This window comes from Carex rostrata, chromosome 30, assembly GCF_964058835.1.
Source record: "Carex rostrata chromosome 30, lpCarRost1.2, whole genome shotgun sequence".
In the NCBI taxonomy this organism is placed as follows: domain Eukaryota; kingdom Viridiplantae; phylum Streptophyta; class Magnoliopsida; order Poales; family Cyperaceae; genus Carex; species Carex rostrata.
The window spans coordinates 4,973,080-4,995,078 of NC_135947.1; the positions used below are offsets into that span (position 1 = coordinate 4,973,080).

The 21,999-nt window shown below is 35.4% G+C and overlaps 1 protein-coding gene across 1 annotated transcript; it reads left to right on the forward strand.

Annotated features, from left to right (window-relative positions):
- Positions 1–5,361: 5,361 nt before the first annotated feature.
- On the forward strand, positions 5,362–13,882 carry LOC144546757 (uncharacterized). The gene is made up of 5 exons (XM_078295308.1): positions 5,362–6,186; positions 6,976–7,534; positions 7,649–8,056; positions 13,638–13,693; positions 13,778–13,882. The coding sequence occupies exons 1-5, from the start codon at positions 5,362–5,364 to the stop codon at positions 13,880–13,882; spliced, it is 1,953 nt and encodes a 650-aa protein (XP_078151434.1).
- The last annotated feature ends 8,117 nt before the right edge of the window (positions 13,883–21,999 follow it).

Here is a 21,999-nt window from a genome sequence, read left to right on the forward strand (position 1 = left end):
AAGTCAATAATACGATAAATTATCATAAAGCTTTGTTCATGAATTGAATGTTTATATCATTTTGTTGCCTTGAGTATTATTGCATTTATGGATCATTTCGAGTTCATGACTGAAATTGTGAAACTCCATAATATAGATGATATATACTCTTAAAAGGTCACTGACCAAGGTAATTAGCAGGAACACTAATTACCGCTATAAGGTTAGTATGTGGATTAAAAGATGGTTAAGTTTTACAAACCACCAGACACGAGATGTCATTTTAATCACATAGATACATGTTCTAGGAACATGGTATTTGACAGACCCCGAATGAGATATTAAATAGAATTGTGTTTGTGTCATTTATGTTTTCATTCAGTGTCACGTTCTAAAGTATGAGGTATTTATCGTTCCCACTGAGAAATATGTATGTGTGATTGCTATCTACCGCTGTCCATAAAAAGCAGTCATAACGGTAGCATTTCCATATGTATAGCTTAGCTGAGGAAGTGATAGTCTGCCAAGAATACTATTTGTCCCTCGTATCTCTATACGAGCTATAGCATCACTGGGCCCCTTTGTAGAGTTAGATTATCTGCATGCGGTATAATTACAAGAGTAATTATATTTGATAATCTACTCAAGATCAAGAAAAGATTCAGTTAGCAAGGATGACACACATCTACCTTGAAACTGATCTGATAGCTATGAGACAGAAGAACAGACACAAGTAAATAGTTTACTGGATCGTGATATTGTACAGTACAGCATCATCTGTGTAATTGGATGGTCATGATGTGTTGCCAGATACCACTCATGATTATAGAAGTTAAAACAGTTTTAACTCTGTTTACCAACATAACACAGATCTTATTGGGTCACACCATATAGGAGCTACTCGGAGAATCTTACTGATTAATTATAAATTGATTATAATTAATATTAAGATGGTTATAATTAATTATACGTGATATAATTAAATTATAAATGTCATTTAGAATGACAAGCAAAAACAACAGTTAATTTATAAACGTACACGTTACGTTGTATAAAAGTTACCGAACAACAACCGAAAAGAAATATAATTGTATATGACAATTATATATATTTGATTTGGATTTTAATTTGTTAATTATGGATTTGAATTATGGGTTTAAAAGCCCAAAAATAATCAAAGCTTTAATTAAAATTAAAAGCCCAAAGTCAAAGCCCAAAATCAAAGCCTTTTACTATTCATGCCTTAATGGGCCAATGGCAAAATGGTCATTTCACACCTATGCCACCTTGCATGACACCTTAGGATGTAGAAGCATGGAGAAAAGTGTGGAAGGGGTATTTTGGTCATTTCACATATTAAAGCATGAGGTGTCAAGTTATTTTGGTAAATAGATTTGTTTTAAGGGGTATTTCGTGTTAGTTTGTAATAATCTAGAAGTCAATAATACGATAAGTTAATCATAAAGCTTTGTTCATGAATTGAATGTTTATTTATATATCATTTTGTTGCCTTGAGTATTATTGAAATTATGGATCATTTCGAGTTCATGACTGAAATTGTGAAACTCCATAATATAGATAATATATACTCTTAAAAGTCACTGACCAAGGTAATTAGCAGGAACACTAATTACCGCGATAAGGTTAGCATGTGGATTAAAAGATGGTTAAGTTTTACAAACCACCTGACACGAGATGTCATTTTAATCACATGGATACATGTTCTAGGAACATGGTATTTGACAGACCCCGAATGAAACATTAAATAGAATTGTGTTCGTGTCATTTATGTTTTCATTCAGTGTCAAAGTTCTACAGTATGAGGTATTTATCGTTCCCACTAAGAAATATATATGAGTAAGTGTTATCTAACGCTGTCCGTAAAAAGCAGCCATAACGGTAGCATTTCCATATATATAACTTAGCTGAGGAAGTGATAGTCTGCCAAGAATACTATTTGTCCCTCGTATCTCTATACGAGCTATAGCATCACTGGGCCCCTTGATAGAGTTAGATTATCTGCATGCGGTATAATTACAAGAGTAATTATATTTGATAATCTACTCAAGATCAAGAAAAGATACAGTTACCAAGGATGACACGCATCTACCTTGAAACTGATCTGATAGCTATGAGACAGAATAACTGACACAAGTAAATTGTTTACTGGATCGTGATATTGTACAGTACAGCATCATCTGTGTAATTGGATGGTCATGATGTGTTGCCAGATGCCACCCATGACTAACAGAAGTTAAAACAGTTTTAACTCTGTTTACCAACATAACACAGATCCTATTGGGTCACACCATATAGGAGCTACTCGGAGAATCTTACTGATTAATTATAAATTGATTATAATTAATATTAAGATGGTTATAATTAATTATACGTGATATAATTAAATTATAAATGTCATTTAGAATGACAAGCAGAAACAACGGTTAATTTATAAACGTACACGTTACGTTGTATAAAAGTTACCGAACAATAACCGAAAAGAAATATAATTGTACATGACAATTATATATATATGATTTGGAATTTTAATTGTTAATTATGGGCTTGAATTATGGATTTAAAAGCCCAAAATAATCAAAGCCTTAATTAAAATTAAAGGCCCAAAGTCAAAGCCCAAAATCAAAGCCCAACACTATTCATGCCTTAATGGGCCAAGGGTATTTTGGTCATTTTCACCCTATGCCGACTTCCCTTGTGTTGACATGTGTCATGTGAGGTGGCAAGGGTATTTTGGTCATTTCACATGATAAAAGGATGAGGTGTCAAGGGCTTTTGGTAAATAGATTTGTTTTGAGGGGTATTTTGGTCTTTTGCCAACCTCCTCAAAAGTCTATAAATAGAGGGGTAGGGGTAGAGAGAAAGACTTGCTAATTCACATGTTAATCTGATTACTTTGTTAATCGGTTTTTCTCTCTTCCCTGATTTCGGTTATTACGAGATTCGGAAAAATATATTTTTGCAAACTCTGCGGTATTTCGTGTTTTGCTTTTTAAGTGAAACTGAATAACTTGGAGTCTTAAATATATTTAATCTGTCCCTATTTCGGTGAATAGTGTTTCTGCAGAATTCCGCGGTTTACGGTATTTCTGGCAGAAGAAATAAATCGCTCTCTGGTTAGTCCTGGTGGATAACCAATAGAGGTATCACACGTGTGATACTGCGAGTCGATTCCATCCCTGGTGAGGCTCTACTCGCTCGGTCTGCATTCCAACTGAGATTTGGAATCAAGGTATAAATTGTTATATTAATCTATTTAATTTGTAAATAGATTTAATGCTTTAGGAAATCAATTATGGAGTAGATCTGTAAATAGGATTAAACGAATCTTCTTGATTCATTTAATCCGTAGCTTAAGTTAGATGTAAAATTTTTGTTTTACTCTTTCCGCAGCTTAAGCTAATTAAATGGGTTTGAACCGTTCCTCGAAACCCAACAGTGGTATCAGAGCTCAAGGCTCTCCCGCTGATTGATTTTCTAAAGTTATAACTTATGCAAATAAGGTGCATGTACCGCGTATCGGTTTAAATTCTTACATTTGCAGCACAAGTCCAAAACCGATTAGAAATGAGATTTTCTTGGTTCGGTTTTTCCGACTAAGAAAGTTAAATTAGATTTACGCTTTCTTTATGCTTTCTTTATATTTTCGTTTTCAAAAACTTTTGATCGCGTTAAAGTTCATCGAAGAATGTGATGAAGCAATAAAGTACCTTAGTAAGAGCTGTCATTTCCACACCGTAAAAGAGATGGTTCTGTCTAGGAAAGATTGAGTCTAAGCGGTCCTTGTGACCCCGATCTTTCCTGGGAGCCCCTTTTACACGTCCTAATGGCTGGCCGAAAAGGAACTTTGTCACGTTACCAAATTGCTTTAACGCTTTTGAAATGGCAAAATTTAGTGTAAATCTTTCGTCTTTTCGAAAACCTTCGAAAAATAAAGTTCATCGAAGAATGTGATGAAGCAATAAAGTACCTTAGTAAGAACTGTCATTTCCACACCGTAAAAGAGATGGTTCTGTCTAGGAAAGATTGAGTCTAAGCGGTCCTCGTGACCCCAATCTTTCCTGGGAGCCCCTTTTACATGTCCTAATGGCTGGCCGAAAAGGAACTTTGTCACGTTACCAAATTGCTTTATGGAACGAAAAGAATATCTGTTTTAAAAACATGTAAACTGTTTATATGCTTTAAACGGTATAGAATAAAGAACTGAGCATAGCTGCAAAATAAAGAATTAGGAACTGATAAATAAATATACCTGACTTGGTCCCGTATATAAGTAAATTAGATTTACTGCTTTGATATGAACTGAATAAATTAGATTTATCGCTTTCATGGAACCGTGAAAGAACGTGATGTCAAAGAAAGATTTGTGAAGGAACTCACCGTTGTCTTTCTGGCAGACGACTTTCACGTGTCCGCTAGAATTTCTAAAGTCAGTTGCAAGAACTGACTGCTTAACAAAAGCTAAGTATATGAAAGAGATACTGCTAAAAGAAATGAAAGTAATGGAGATCATATTCGGTATTCTTTCTAGACTTTCTTTCCACGACTGCTTAATGAAGCATATGAAAGAGGTCTCTTTAAATACGAATAAAATCACATTAGTCGTTCTTTCTGGCACGCTAAGAATAGAAAGTAATGGAGATCATATTCGGTATCCTTTCTAGACTTCCTTTCCACGACTGCTTAATGAAGCATATGAAAGAGGTCTCTTTAGATACGAATAAAATCACATTAGTCGTTCTTTCTGGCACGTTAAGGATAGAAAATAAATGCGATCACATTTCGTACTCTAGACTTCCTTTCCACGACTGCTTAATGAAGCATATGAAAGAGGTCGCTTAAAGATACGAATAGAATCACATTAATCATTCTTCCTGACATATCTCTTTTAGATTGCTGGCACTGTTAAGCATAAACACCAACCCATTAAATACTAAGTAGTATGCCCTTCCCACTCTATCCTCCTCAAACCATTGTTCATTGGTTGATGATTAAACTACTCAGTAGACATCGCCTTTTACCTTTGGTGGTCGAGGGTTATGTCCGACATATCAAACCAAATAGAGTGAGGTTACTTACCAATGATTTCCAAAACAGTTTTGGGCTTGGGGCAAAGTCTTCGTTAAATACACGTGATGTTTTAACGAAACCAAGAATCACAAAGAGGTGTGATTAGCAAGTTTGCTTACCTAAGATAACTGATAGCCATGATATGCATACACTGCCTTGGTTATTGGTGAAAATAGGGATCTTGGTCCTACTGCAAAACGGGAATAGAACAAATTTGCAGTGGGAGTTTTATCATTAGAATAAAACATTACATGAACAAAGCTAAAATCTTTACATTTTAAACATTGTAGTAATATGGCTAAAGAAACATCCTTCTCTCTACGCTCCCTGCTCGAGAAACAAACACTGAAAGAGGACGGATCCAATTTCACTGATTGGTTCCGTACTCTCACCATTGTACTAAGACGTGAAAAGAAAGAATATGTCTTAAACTCACCTGTCCCTGCTGAGCCAGGAACAAATGGCAAACCAGAGGATATCACTAAGTACAACAAGCACAAAGAGGATGAGCTTGATGTACAAGGTCTCGTAGTAAGTATTATGGGTCCTGAATTGCAGCGCCGATTCATGGATACCAAAACTTATATCATATGCGATCAGCTCAAGAACATGTTTCAAGAGCAAGCGCGTATCGAGAGATTTAAAGTGACAAAATCTCTACTTGGTCACAGGTTGGCCGAGGGAGGCTCTATGGGAACTCACATGCTCCGTATGACGAGCGATGTTGAGCAGCTCGAGAAGCTGAATGCTCCGATAAGCAAGGAATTTGCTACGGACATTATCCTGCACTCACTTCCTCCAAGCTTTTCGGGATTCATCATGAATTTCCATATGCTTGGTATGGATAAAAGTTTGCAAGAGCTCCAAGGGATGCTTCGGATCGCTGATGGGGACATGAAGAAAAAGTCTTCTGTTCTCATGATCCAAGCTGGTGGGAAAAAGATAAAGAAAGCCCCAAAGAAGGTGGCTCCCAAGTATCAAGGCAAAGGGAAAAAGATTCTTAAACCGAATCCTCCCAAGATAAAGGTTGCTGCTTCCTCTGAATGCTATTACTGCAATAGCAAGGGTCATTGGAAGAGGAACTGCCTGAAGTACCTAGCGGATCTGAAGTCTGGAAAGGTTTCCAAGGCTTCAACCTCAGGTATTTTTGTTATTGAAGTTAACGTTGCTACCTCTATAAATGATTGGGTATTGGATACTGGATCATGTGCTCATATTTGTTCAAATATGCAGGTACTAAAGAATAGAAGGAAGCTACGTAACAAGGAGATACAACTCCAAGTTGGAAACGGAGCACGAGTTGCAGCCGTAATAGCTGGTAGTATAGAGTTGTATTTGCCCAGCGGGCTTGTAATGGAATTAGAAAATGTATATTTTGTTCCTAGCATTTCCAGAAACATCATTTCAATCTCATGTTTAGAGATGAATGGTTTCTCTTTTGTGATAAAGGACAATAGATGTTCTATATACAAAGATGAATTATATTATGGATCTTCTTATATGATGAATGGTCTTTATATACTGGAAATGAATAAACCCGTGTTTAACATAAATAACAAACGACTCAAAGCATCACATGAAAGCACGACTTACATGTGGCATTGTCGCCTTGGTCATATAAATGAGAAACGCATCAAGAAGTTACATAAAAATGGACTTCTTGGTAAATTTGATCTGGAATCAATTGACACATGCAAATCTTGTATACGAGGTAAAATGACCAAAGCGCCTTTCTCCAAAAAGGGCGAAAGGGCAAGTGACTTGTTAAGTCTTATACACACGGATGTATGTGGACCTATGAGTACTTGCACAAGAAATAGTTTTTCTTACTTTATCACGTTTACTGATGATTACAGTAGATACGGTTATGTCTACTTGATGAGACATAAGTCTGAATCTTTTGACAAGTTCAAAGAATTCAAGACTGAAGTAGAAAATCAATTGAACAAAAGTATTAAGACTCTACGTTCTGACCGTGGAGGCGAATACTTGAGTTTTGAGTTTAAAGAATACTTAAAGGAATGTGGGATAGTCTCACAGCTCACACCTCCAGGGACACCACAATGGAATGGTGTTTCTGAGAGACGGAATCGAACTCTACTAGATATGGTTCGATCCATGATGAGTGAAGCCACTCTGCCGAAATCCTTCTGGGGGCACGCACTAGAAACTGCTGCACGAACAATAAACATGGTTCCATCCAAGTCAGTAGAAAAGACTCCATACGAGTTATGGTTTGGGAAAATCCCAACTATGTCTTATCTTAAAATTTGGGGTTGCGAAGTATTTGTCAAACGTCCGACGTCTGGCAAACTTGATCCCAAAGCTGACAAATGCTTCTTCGTAGGATATCCTAAGGAAACGAAAGGATATTACTTCTATTACCAATCCGAGAACAAAATAGTTGTTGCTCGTCATGGTATATTTTTGGAGAACGAGTTTCTCGCAAAAGGAAGTAGTGGGAGTAATGTAATACTTGAAGAAATTCAAGATACATCACATAATACAATATCTGAACCAGATCAGATTAACCCACCTCTTGATACTTCGGCTGATGAGCATCTGGAAGTTCCAAATCCACAAGTAGCTGTGGATGAGGTTCTAGTCCCGAGCTCAAGTACTTCAACGCAAGTTGAAGTAGAACTGGATCCGCAGACAGTTGTGGATCAAGTTCAACAGCCCGAAGAAAGAGTACTACGTAGGTCAACAAGAGTAGTCCATGCACCTGAAAGGTACTTGGGACTGCACGAGATCTCAGCCTATGACACTGAAGATCCTTTGACCTATGCGGAAGCATTGGATAGGCCCGACTCTGATAAATGGCTGGAGGCCATGAGATCCGAAATACAGTCCATGTATGACAACACGGTCTGGAACCTAGTTGTACCACCTGATGGGATAAAACCCATAGCTAACAAGTGGGTTTTCAAAATAAAAACAGACATGGATGGTAAGATGACTGTATACAAAGCACGGCTAGTAGCGAAAGGTTTCAAACAGATTCTCGGTGTAGATTATGATGAAACTTTTTCGCCCGTGGCTATGTTTAAGTCAATTCGGATACTCCTAGCAATTGCCGCATTTCATGATTATGAAATATGGCAAATGGATGTCAAAACCGCCTTCTTAAATGGAAATTTAGAAGAGGATGTGTACATGACACAGCCTGAGGGTTTTGAGGATTCAAAGAATGCTGGGAAGGTGTGCAAGCTTCTTAAATCCATTTATGGACTGAAGCAAGCATCACGGAGTTGGAATCTTCGATTTGACGAAGAAGTCAAAAAGCTTGACTTCGTCAGATGCGAAGAAGAACCATGTGTATACAGAAAGACTAGTGGGAGTGCCATCGCTTTTCTTATCCTATATGTAGATGACATACTACTAATGGGAAATGATATTCCTCTTTTGCAACAAGCCAAGTCTTCGTTGAAGAAAGTCTTTTCAATGAAAGACTTGGGCGAGGCTGTCTATATACTAGGCATAAAGATCTATCGAGATAGATCAAATAGACTTATAGGTTTAAGTCAAAGCACGTACATTGACAAAGTGCTGAATCGGTTCAGCATGCAGGATTCTAAGAGAGGATTCCTGCCAATGTCTCATAGTGTTCAGCTAAGCAAGACTCAGTGTCCTTCGACAACTGATGAGCGAAGCATTATGAGTAGAGTACCATACGCTTCGGCTATTGGCTCTATCATGTACGCCATGTTGTGCACTCGCCCTGATGTCTCGTACGCTTTGAGTGTGACGAGTAGATATCAGGCTAATCCAGGCAAAGAGCACTGGATTGCTGCAAAGAATATCCTTAAGTACTTGAGAAGAACTAAGGATATGTTTCTCGTCTACGGTGGTGATTCCGAGCTTGTGATTAATGGTTACACTGACGCCAGTTTCCAAACTGATCGTGATGACTCAAGATCACAGTCTGGGTATGTGTTCATACTCAACGGTGGTGCTGTGAGCTGGAAGAGTTCAAAGCAAGAGACTACAGCAGACTCAACCACCGAAGCAGAGTACATAGCTGCATCCGAGGCAGCTAAAGAGGGTTTCTGGATCAAGAAGTTCCTTAGCGAACTTGGAGTGGTTCCCAGTGTTCAAGGCCATGTGGACCTCTACTGTGACAACAATGGAGCTATAGCTCAGGCCAAAGAACCGAGATCGCACTCGAAATCCAAGCATGTTCTACGGCGTTTTCACCTGATACGAGAGATCGTAAATAGAGGTGATGTAAAGATATGTAGAGTTGACACAGTCAGCAACACAGCTGATCCACTCACGAAACCTCTTCCTCAAGCCAAGCACCAGATGCATATTGCCTCTATGGGTCTAAGACACATAGGAGACTGGCTATGAGTTTTTCTTTAGATCTACGAGATTTTTAGAATACTAGAGATTTGTGTAACTAGGGCCTACGATGATTGGCTCCTAGCTTAAGTGGGAGATTGTTAGTTTGTAATAATCTAGAAGTCAATAATACGATAAGTTAATCATAAAGCTTTGTTCATGAATTGAATGTTTATTTATATATCATTTTGTTGCCTTGAGTATTATTGAAATTATGGATCATTTCGAGTTCATGACTGAAATTGTGAAACTCCATAATATAGATAATATATACTCTTAAAAGTCACTGACCAAGGTAATTAGCAGGAACACTAATTACCGCGATAAGGTTAGCATGTGGATTAAAAGATGGTTAAGTTTTACAAACCACCTGACACGAGATGTCATTTTAATCACATGGATACATGTTCTAGGAACATGGTATTTGACAGACCCCGAATGAAACATTAAATAGAATTGTGTTCGTGTCATTTATGTTTTCATTCAGTGTCAAAGTTCTACAGTATGAGGTATTTATCGTTCCCACTAAGAAATATATATGAGTAAGTGTTATCTAACGCTGTCCGTAAAAAGCAGCCATAACGGTAGCATTTCCATATATATAACTTAGCTGAGGAAGTGATAGTCTGCCAAGAATACTATTTGTCCCTCGTATCTCTATACGAGCTATAGCATCACTGGGCCCCTTGATAGAGTTAGATTATCTGCATGCGGTATAATTACAAGAGTAATTATATTTGATAATCTACTCAAGATCAAGAAAAGATACAGTTACCAAGGATGACACGCATCTACCTTGAAACTGATCTGATAGCTATGAGACAGAATAACTGACACAAGTAAATTGTTTACTGGATCGTGATATTGTACAGTACAGCATCATCTGTGTAATTGGATGGTCATGATGTGTTGCCAGATGCCACCCATGACTAACAGAAGTTAAAACAGTTTTAACTCTGTTTACCAACATAACACAGATCCTATTGGGTCACACCATATAGGAGCTACTCGGAGAATCTTACTGATTAATTATAAATTGATTATAATTAATATTAAGATGGTTATAATTAATTATACGTGATATAATTAAATTATAAATGTCATTTAGAATGACAAGCAGAAACAACGGTTAATTTATAAACGTACACGTTACGTTGTATAAAAGTTACCGAACAATAACCGAAAAGAAATATAATTGTACATGACAATTATATATATATGATTTGGAATTTTAATTGTTAATTATGGGCTTGAATTATGGATTTAAAAGCCCAAAATAATCAAAGCCTTAATTAAAATTAAAGGCCCAAAGTCAAAGCCCAAAATCAAAGCCCAACACTATTCATGCCTTAATGGGCCAAGGGTATTTTGGTCATTTTCACCCTATGCCGACTTCCCTTGTGTTGACATGTGTCATGTGAGGTGGCAAGGGTATTTTGGTCATTTCACATGATAAAAGGATGAGGTGTCAAGGGCTTTTGGTAAATAGATTTGTTTTGAGGGGTATTTTGGTCTTTTGCCAACCTCCTCAAAAGTCTATAAATAGAGGGGTAGGGGTAGAGAGAAAGACTTGCTAATTCACATGTTAATCTGATTACTTTGTTAATCGGTTTTTCTCTCTTCCCTGATTTCGGTTATTACGAGATTCGGAAAAATATATTTTTGCAAACTCTGCGGTATTTCGTGTTTTGCTTTTTAAGTGAAACTGAATAACTTGGAGTCTTAAATATATTTAATCTGTCCCTATTTCGATGAATAGTGTTTCTGCAGAATTCCGAGGTTTACGGTATTTCTGGCAGAAGAAATAAATCGCTCTCCGGTTAGTCCTGGTGGATAACCAATAGAGATATCACACGTGTGATACTGCGAGTCGATTCCATCCCTGGTGAGGCTCTACTCGCTCGGTCTGCATTTCAACTGAGATTTGGAATCAAGGTATAAATTGTTATATTAATCTATTTAATTTGTAAATAGATTTAATGCTTTAGGAAATCAATTATGGAGTAGATCTGTAAATAGGATTAAACGAATCTTCTTGATTCATTTAATCCGTAGCTTAAGTTAGATGTAAAATTTTTGTTTTACTCTTTCCGCAGCTTAAGCTAATTAAATGGGTTTGAACCGTTCCTCGAAACCCAACATTTCGGTCTTTTGCGAACCTCCTCAAAACACTATAAATAGAGGGGTGAGGGTAGAGAGAAAACTTACTAATTCACGTGTTAATCTGATTACTTCGTTAATCGGTTTTTTCTCTCTTCCCCGGTTTCGTTTATTACGAGATTCGAAAAAATATATTTTTGCAAACTCTGCGGTATTTCTTGTTTTGCTTTTAAGTGAAACAGAATAACTTGGAGTCTTAAATATATTTAATCGGTCCCTATTTTGGTGAATAGTGTTTTTGCAGAATTCTGCGGTTTATAGTATTTCTGGCAGAAGAAATAAACCGCTCTCCGGTTAGTCCTGGTGGATAACCGATAGAGGTATCACACGTGTGATACTCTGAGTCGATTCCTTCCCTGGTGTAGCTCTTCTCGCTCGGTTTGCATTCCAACTGTGATTTGGAAACAAGGTATAAGCATGTTATATTAATCTATTTAATTGATAAATAGATTAAAAGCTTTAGAAAATCAATTATGGAGTAGATCTGTAAATAGGATTAAATGGATCTTCCTGATTCATTTAATCCGTAGCTTAAGGTAGATGTAAAAATTTTTGTTTTACTCTTTCCGCACCTTAAGCTAAATCAATGGGTTTGAATCGTCAAAAACCCTACAGTATATGCATAGCCCTTGATTAAGATCATTTAAAGGCTCATATTTGATCATGTTATGAGTCATGTTCTTCCTCAGGTATAGGAGGAATATTATTCTATCTTGTCTTCATGTGAAAGTGTCAAGACAGCTGTGCATAGGATTAATTGGATGTCAGACCCATCCCTAACGACCAATTTTCATTTCGAATGCACTGTGCCCTATCTTTCTGTTGGTCCCAATGGCACCTAGAGGGGGGGTGAATAAATATTTTTATATTTTTGATCTAAGTAATAATATTCTAACGTGTCTATAAGTTATTATTGGCGAAAACTAGAATAACTTTGTCCTAAACTAAATATAAAGTAAATAGTTGAGTTTAGAAACACTTGACACGAGAGTTGTTTATGGAGTTCGGCACTAACGCCTATGTCTCCGAGGCTCGCGGCCTTCTAGATGGCGTGCCTTTCTTTACCCAATTTGAAAGGAGTACAAGGTGAAACCGGTGAGCCCTTACAATTCTTCTGGGAAGTCACACGGCCCTAACAGGACAATTCGAGTCGCAAGGACTTCAAGGATTGAAAGGTGAGTACAAAGCTCAAAGTAGTAAATGATTCGATCACACAGGATCACTCTAAGAGTTGGTTGATTGATTGAATAAGCTTGAGATTGATTGTATATATTGAAGTTGGAGTGCACAAGCAACAATGACTTTCTCTAGATCTGTAAACACGAAATATTAAAGTTGGAGGCGGCTAAAGTGATACTCCAAATCTTGGTATAGCTTCTATTTATAAAGAGCTAATAAAAAGGAAGTAAGTGGTGCTGACCGTTGTAACGGTATAGGGGACCATCACAACGGTAGGTCAATCGAAGTGGTTTGGAGTATAACGGTGGTCACTGTTGATCACGGTAGATGACCGTGACAACGGTGCCCACCACGAAAATCCTCTGGAAGGATTAGTGTTTTGGTGATGCTAAAACCTATTTTATGCGTCACAGGATTTGTACAGGATTTATTTATTCCGTTATCACGGTTACTGAACCGTGACAACGGTAGGCTTCACTTAGGTCAATCTCAAGCTTATTTTACCAATCTTACATATATGTTATCCTTAATCTTGAGTTAATACTTTTGCTATCCAGTGTCTTGTGCTTCATGACTACATCCATGATGTTGTATTGCAATGTATTAATTCATCATTGATGTGTAATTACTAATCCTTCACTTGTCATGAACCTACACAGATACTGAAGAAGAAAAACTGTAAAATGCAATTATGTATGTTTTGCAAATCTAGTCAAACAGATAAGTCGAGGACTCCCAAAAGCCAACACTTTCGGGCATGTCAGTACACCAGTAGTTCAATTCGAGTGATACCCTTAAATGCACATCAATTAATTGGTTGCAGGGACTTATGCAATCCCTATAAACCATCTTTATTATTCAGAGATTCCATAATTTTGTGTATTTAGCTCAATTTCATTTAAACCATATCTATCACAATGCCTTAGCGGCTTCTGCTTATCGGGTTCTATTTCTCATCAAATTGCTCGTTCAAAGGGCATCGCCTGAAGGTGAGAAGCATTTCTGTGCTTTCAATTTCCCTTTTTAGGCTTTAATTCCACCTGAATTGGCGTTCTCCATTGCCGGAGAAGAGGAGGAAGGAAGAGAGGAAAAGCTGTCAGGTGGAGCCCGCATGCCAGCTCTCCCTCTGTGATCCTTTCTCTCTCTTGTTTGGGCTCGGCACATTATGAGCCGCTCATAGGTCATAACATTGTGCATAGAGCACCAGATGCATATACGCCGAAGGGGTCAGTGATCGTTGAAGCGCTGAGGGTTTAATTGGCCTCAAGCCTGCTTGAACTTGGTGCACGATGAACCGTTCAACTGTCATTTCGGTTCACATGTTCATTCCCTGTGTTCTAGGTTTATCTAGATCCATAATTCAGCGAATTTCTTCATTGGTTCACTGACTAGTGGGCCCAGGGTTTATAATATTGCTTTGATGCTCCAATTTTCCCATATAGATGTTAGGGTAAATGCTATGGGTACCCAAAGACACGTGGCACCAATCAGAGGCTGCCGTGTCATCACAACCTTTGAAAATTCATAACTCTTCAACCATTTTGAGTTCGAATTTGTATAATATATCAAAATTCATGGTTTTGCATGTAGAATATTATCATGAACTCCAACATGCTATTCCCCATTCATCTTGTTGAACCTTCATGCATATTTGGCATTTTCCAAGCATTAAAATATTGCCAATTTTCAATTTGTTTATTTAGCACCATTTTAGAGTACAACAATCATAAACTATCGATCTTTTTCTAGTCAAAATATATATTCAACATCATGACATTATTTATCTTTTTTCTATTTAAATTTCAAAATAACCTAGACATCATGGCATAATTAACTATCTTAATCTATTCAAAATATTCAAACTACCATATAGTAAGTATCATTTTTTTACTTCAAAAAATATCTTAATATATTCAATCTCGGCCTTTATTTAAAGCACATATAAAATGAAAAGAAAAAAAACAGCTCATGTTGCATAACGCGCTGTAGCTTCCTCAGTTGATTTCGTTTGATGGATCTCTCATTTAATAATTAATAGTTTAATATAAAACTTAATACGTCAATTGCAAAAAAAAAAAAAAATCACGCTAAAAATCCAATCTGAGTCTTTATTTAAAATCCATATAAATTGAAAAGGGAAAAAAAAAAGCTCATGTTGCATAGCGCGCACTATTTGTGCTACACGCTATGCGCTATAGCGCGCTATTTAGAACACTGGAAAATATAGAAAAGATAGAATTTAAAATATATTTTATTAAGAGGAGTAATTTGAGTCCGTCCGATTCTTTTTAAAATCTGTACAGAGAGATGCAGTTTCAATAATAATAAAAATGAAACAATAGAAGGCTAATAAATAAACATCTCTTAAAAAATATCAATTTATTTATTCCATCATTCTTGGTATAGAGAATTAGCTCATGAAGAAGAAAGACCTATTTGTAAAATCACAAATTTGAGTATTTGACTGTAAAAAAATTTAACTCAAATTTTTTCTTCTAATTTTTACAATTTTATTCAATTGTTTTTTTTTATTCGTCTAGAATAAAACCTCTATCTAGAAGAGAGACTTGATGTTATGACTCGGTGGAGACCACTTTACCTGCTTACATTGATCAGAGACTTGAATCATATTTTGATGAGAAACTTGATGCTGTGACGGAGACGGAGTCTTTAGGATGCATTTACTGATGTGTTTAGAGTCTTTATGATGCATTTACTGATGTGTCTAGGTTTTGACTAGTACGGTTATAAATTTATTTATTTGGAATTTATTGGAGACTTGGTCTATGATTGACCAACGTTAACTATATTGCTGCACTTGCACGCAGGGGTGTTTGTCGGTTTGGTTCGGTTGAAATCGAACTGAACTAGATAAACTAAAGTTATAATTCGGTTTCAAAATAGAACCGAACCGAACTTATTTAGCATTGCAACCGAACTGAACTGAATCAAAGTTTTATTTTGGTTTGTTTGGTTCAAACCAAAATATATTAATTTTTTATTTAAAACAATTGATTTATAATAAACCGAAGTATATTAAGAAATAAACTAAGATATTAAGAAATAAATCGAAGTATTTAAAGCAATTAATTAAGAAATAAATCAGAGTATTAAGAAATAAACCGGAGCAGTCCAAACCAAATTCATAATACTTAAAAGTTCAGTCAATTCGGTTATTTCAGTTTTGAAAATTTCTAAACCGAACTGAACTAAAATTATAATTCAGTTTTAAAAAACAAACTAAACCGAAACATTAAACCGAAAAAACCGAACTATTTGGTCCAAATTAAGTCGATTCGATTCAATACCGACTAAATCGGATCCAATGAGCACTCCTACTCACACGTATGAGCTGGAGTTTATGATTTCAGGAAATTGGTAAGTTCAATGTTGATCATGTTGAAATTTGAATTTGATGGACAAATGTTTTCATTTGATTAGCTTCAAGATATATGCTCGTTTGATACATATGGATATATATTAAAATGAGTGTACATAAATATTAAAACGGAGCACACATATTTTGAAACAGGTAGACAAAAATAATATCTATTCAATCCAAATTGAATCCGACTGATATCAGATAGACAAAAATGATATCCATTGAATTCAAATTGAATCCGACTGATATCAGGCCTACTCCCACATGATTTTAAGATTTTCTCTTCGTATCAAGTTTCGACGATAGTCAATACTTTATGGATTCAAATCTGTTAAGAAAAGGAGCATTCTCCTGTTCTTTCATTCGAACCATTCAAAATTGATCACACGGCTTCAATGATTTTTTTCTTTTATATCAATATAATATATTAAAATGAATCAGATCTAATTGAAGTCTTGTGATCAATTTTGAACGGTTCAGATAGAAGAATAGAAGAGTGCTCATTTTCTTAAGAAAAGAAGCAGATTTGAATCCATACTTAATCGTCATAAATTGGACATTACGAGTTTGATTTTGAGGTATATTTATATATTATTTTCTTAGGACGTATTTTATTTATATAATAAATTATCATAAATATTGTTTCATCAGAATTTAATTGAAGTAATAATTTTACCTTTGTTCAAATAAGGAAAACAAATAAACAGGCGAACTTATATTAAATAACAAAAACAAGCCATCTAATGCAGTTTATGCCATATAATCAAATAAACAAGCGAACTTGTATTATGACAAGCGCTGTAAAATGCAGTTTTGTTCATGCATACTGTATATGCATGCGGTATGTGGCCGCGCGCATATGCGAATTTGTCTGCGGAAGTACATATATATGCAATTTTATTATGTTTTGTTAAAGAAATATAGATAAAATAAAACTAATTTATATTTAAATACTTGTTTAATCTAGTAATTTGTACTCTTTACCATATTATAAAGATTATGAATTGTAATTTTTTCCACCGCAAAATATTTTTTTAGTCTTTTTTCAAGTCTACATATGCGGATCATGCGGCCACATTTTACAACACTAATTACGACAATAAAAGCTAATAAAACTATTGTGTTTTTGTAACTATCTAATCAATACAAAATTATCAAGAGCATAATATTTTAATGGCACAAAAATTGCAAGGGTACAGAGCGGTTTGAAACTATTGTGATCTCTTTGAGAGTAACTCCAAGGGTACAGAGCGGTTTGAAATCAAAATAGTATCTTGGGAATGCCGAGTCATGATTTTCTTGTTGAGTGATCATTGTCGCTCCAGTCAATTGGATACGAACTTCGTGTTGAGCTGTTCCAAAGTTTGCTCTTTTCTTGCATGGCTTGAACTTGTATATTTCATAAACACAACCTTCTTCTATCTGTTGCACTATGCTATCTGCATTATATATGGTCATCCGCATCAACATACCCTTCTATTGCGGTGCCCTAAACATATATATACAGGTTGTTAGAAATATTAAAAAAAATATGAGATAACTAATTATTAGAAAAAAAATACTTGCCTGTTTGTCAACCAATACAAAATCATAAGAGTAAATGACGTTGTCTACGGGGTGTCGAGCGGTCCATAGCTTTACTACTCTCCCCATTATTATTGGACGGTGCATTTCTTGATTGAGTTCTGCAAGCGGTGTTATCTTCCTTTGAGTTGTCATCTGAAATTTTTTGAAAATGTGAGAATAGTTAGTGAAAGAATCAAGTTCAAAGAGTAATATAAACCTAATAAAAATTTGGTTTTGTCATTTGTTTGACTTACTATTGTTTTGTAAATATAATGACTGGTTGGCTGTTAAAGGTTTTAATATTTGACTAATAGTTAAAAAAAAGACAAAACCTATTGTTTTTATGTGTTGACACATGTCTGAAGTTCTTTTATAATTAGTTTTGTAATTACCAACATGTTTTTACCGAGCATGTTTTTTTATAATAGGGCAGAAAATGAAGGTCAGTATTGACCTCTTGTCTATGATTGTAGACGACCAAACAAACAGCAAGAGACTTAATTTTTTAATTAATTAAGCTTGACACAAACAGACAAACAGCAAGAGACACAACCAGAAGCTAACGCTTTGCTATTAACTAACCTTTTATTAAACAGGAACAAAAAATTAATACTTCAAAAAGTTTATTTAGAAATGACGCTAAAGAAACAAACCTCGCAGCACAGTCGTAAGGAAAAGGAAGTTTAATCGCCTCTTCGGAAGGCTCTGAGAGAGAGAAGAGAAGAGAGATAGAGAGAGAGAGGAAGAGCAGGAGAGAGCAAAAACTTCGAGAGGAGGGAAGGAAGGGTGAAAGTCGACAGTAGAAGGGCTTGTTCGGACGAATCACTGTTCACGTGGGAAAAAAAAAATTCAGTTGAACTAAATTTTTTTTTTCTCACCGGAACAGTGTTTTCCATTTCAATTCCCATGCGCATTCCCATTTGTTGGCCGAACAGACCCGAAGACTGGAGTTCGAGAATTCGGATCCAGTAGAGTACCGCACAAGGGAATCTTTTACAATGATTCCCTAATTGATGAATCCGGACCGTTCTTTTAACTTGGCACAAATCTCAAAGCTCAAAAATACTGCCTCCTATTGCGACCCGAATCTCAAACCGGTTGAGATTTAATTGCAAACCGTAAAGTGAGGGTGATCCTCTACAATACTACAGAGGATACGGATTCGGAGTTCGGTGGTTCTCTCTAAAAGAAGCTGGAAAAGCCAAAGTAGGAGAGAGATTTGAGAAGAACAATAAAATATTCTGTTATGTGGGACCCATATGTCATTCTTACTGTAGAATATACTGTAGCAAGATCTATGAGGATTATATATATATAATAGATTTGATTATACAAAATTAATTCAGTTTGAATTGAACACTCCTAATTATGTAGTTTGAAGTGGAGAATTTCATTATTTTTCTGTTTTGTTAAACATGCTCCCTTTTATGAAACCAACTCTTATATAATGTCGGATCCGATTATCCGAATAGTTCAACAATTCAAAACGGAGGTGTCCGTTATGTTGGGTTCCCCGCGCTCAACTTTTGTTTTTGGGTTAATTTTCTATGTATTCTCAAATACTTTTCTTAATTTCCTATTTATTCATGCACTCTTTATTATGTTTAATATATCCTTTACTCTTTTTATATTTTCTTATTTATCCTTAGAGGTAATTACTCACATTAAAGTGTTATTAAGATCTATGTTTTCCGATTATACTCTTACTCTTAACTAATCAATTTTACTGGTATATAAATTGTGAAATTTTACGGAATTCAACTGAAGAAATGAGGTCCAATGTACTATGGAAATGGTGTCCGATAGTCATGCTCAGCTGGAGAAAGAGGTGTATAATTTTATCTTCTCTTTCCCGATAGCAAATCTTGTGCAAAATTAGTGTTTAATTTAATGTTATGAGTTGATTGAGTGCAGGTTATTGAAAGGGTTCAGATTCGAGTCAAATCTGATGAGGAATCAGGGGTAGGGGTGCAAATGAGTTGGATATTATCCGACTGTATCTGATTCCGTATCCGAAAATTTAATACGAATATTCAATATCCGAATATCCGTGTGAATACGGATACGGATATGATTTTGAATTGTAATTATCCGTACTCGAATGGTAGATATATATTATATAATTTAATATGTATTATGAAAGAAATTATGTTATTCACTATTATAAAGCGGATATCCGCATCCGTATCTAGTTAATATCCAATCCGTATCTGTATTCAAAAAATAAAAATGGATATAGATATGGTTTTACCACTATCTGATCCGTTTGCACCCCTAAATTCAGGGGCAATGACATTCATCAGCTTTATTAGTTCTTTTCCAAGATCTGACTCGAGAACTTTTAGTACAAGCATTGAATCTGATAAGTAAACACAAAAAAAACATAATATTTTGTAGTTTTTTAAGCTAGAGATAATCTGATCAACTTTTGCATTAGTAAATTAAAAAAAAAATATTCAATGGCATCTGGGTGGTGGGGGTAATCATAGTGACAAGATACCCGAATTATACCCGTTTAATTCTTTTTTGGGGTGATGCCGAACCGAACACCGAATTATTCGGTTGACTGAACTTTGACCGAATTAAACCCGACTAATTTCTGAATTTTACGAACTTTTTCCGAATTTTACGAATTTTTCCTGAATTTTTCCAAGAACAATTATTTTTTTGCTCCCTTGCAGGACTGAGATTTCTGATCCGGATAATTCCGAATTATTCCCGAATTATATCCGAATTATACCCGAATCACGAATTTTTGATCTCGCCGAACCGAACCCGAATAATTCATTTGTCACTATGGGGATAATTGATGAAATTCACATGATTAATTCAATTTTGGATGATACTGAGACCCGTGCTTAGCCCACGATATGAAATTTTTAAATATATATTCTGAAAATTAATAAATTAAAACACTATTTTTTTCTAAAAATTATAAAAATGACATGGCCGCATCCCATAGAAGCGACCACCTTATGGGTGACTGCATCTAGGCAAAGCGGGCACCTATTCTGGGCCGTTTCTAAGAGATGCGGCCACCCTGCCCCTATAAATAGTGGCCGCTGGTGCCGAATTTTCTCACAATTTTAGAAATTTTTCAATCCCTTCGAATCAGGTAAGTTTCTTCTTCTTTCTAATTTCAATTTTTAGTTTAGGAGTAGTATTAGAAGTAGGATTAGAGTTTAGTATTTAGGGTTTAGGATTTAGGATTTAGAACTTGTGATTTAGATATTTACCAAAATAAATATAGAATTAAACCAAACTTAGTTATTAGTTATTGACCAAAATAAATATCGAACTGTACCAAAATTAGTTATCGATCAAAATAAATATCGAATTGTACAAAAATTAGTTATATCTCAAAATAATTAGTTTATTTTTCAAAAAGTACTTATTTTTACCAGACCAAGTAAATTAGGTCCAAATTTTAAGTAGGTGTAGAACAGTAGAAGTAGGAGTAGGGTTTAGAATTTAGGGTTTAAAATTTATGATTTAGATTTGTAACCGAGACACATCGTATTGACCAAAATAAATATCATTATGTACCAAAATTAGTTATTGACCAAAATAATTAGTTTATTTTATCAAAAGTAATTATTTATCATACTATTTCGATTTTTTATTTGTTGTTTTTATTTCGTAACGACATATCGAACAAATGAATAGAACAAAAAAAATACAATTATAACTATTTTTAAAACAAAAAAAATACAATTATAACTATTTTTAAAACAAAAACAACACAATTACAACTATTTTCAAACAAATAACACAATTACAACTATATAATAACTATTTAAAAAAAAACAAAATAAATATATATATCCTGGAAAAATAAAAAAATAAGGTGGTCGCATCCTGTAAAAGCGGCCCAGAATAGATGCCCGCTTTCTCTAGATTTTAGGTGGCCGCTTCTAGGGGATGCGGCCGTATCATTTTTAAAATTTTCAGAAAAAAAAAATAGTGTTTTGGCAGGGGCGGATCTACTGTAGCACAGGGGGGTCAGCTGCCCACCGCTGGATTTTCAAAAATAGTGCTAAAAATCTGATTTTTGGACCTCTGCCCCTCCCTGAAATTCAAATTGCCCTCATGTAGCCCATTTTGAAATTCTAATAGATGGAACGGAGCCCATATAAATTCTGAGCGAAACAAATTAGCGGAGCCCAAATAGGCGCTGATCCCAAATAGCGAAAATTAGTTGAACCAAAATGTTTTTATTTTTTATTTTTTTTTTAATTCAAAGGCAGAGGCTGCCAAGTTAAACCAAAATGTTGATTTCAAATTCTCTATAAATGTTGAAT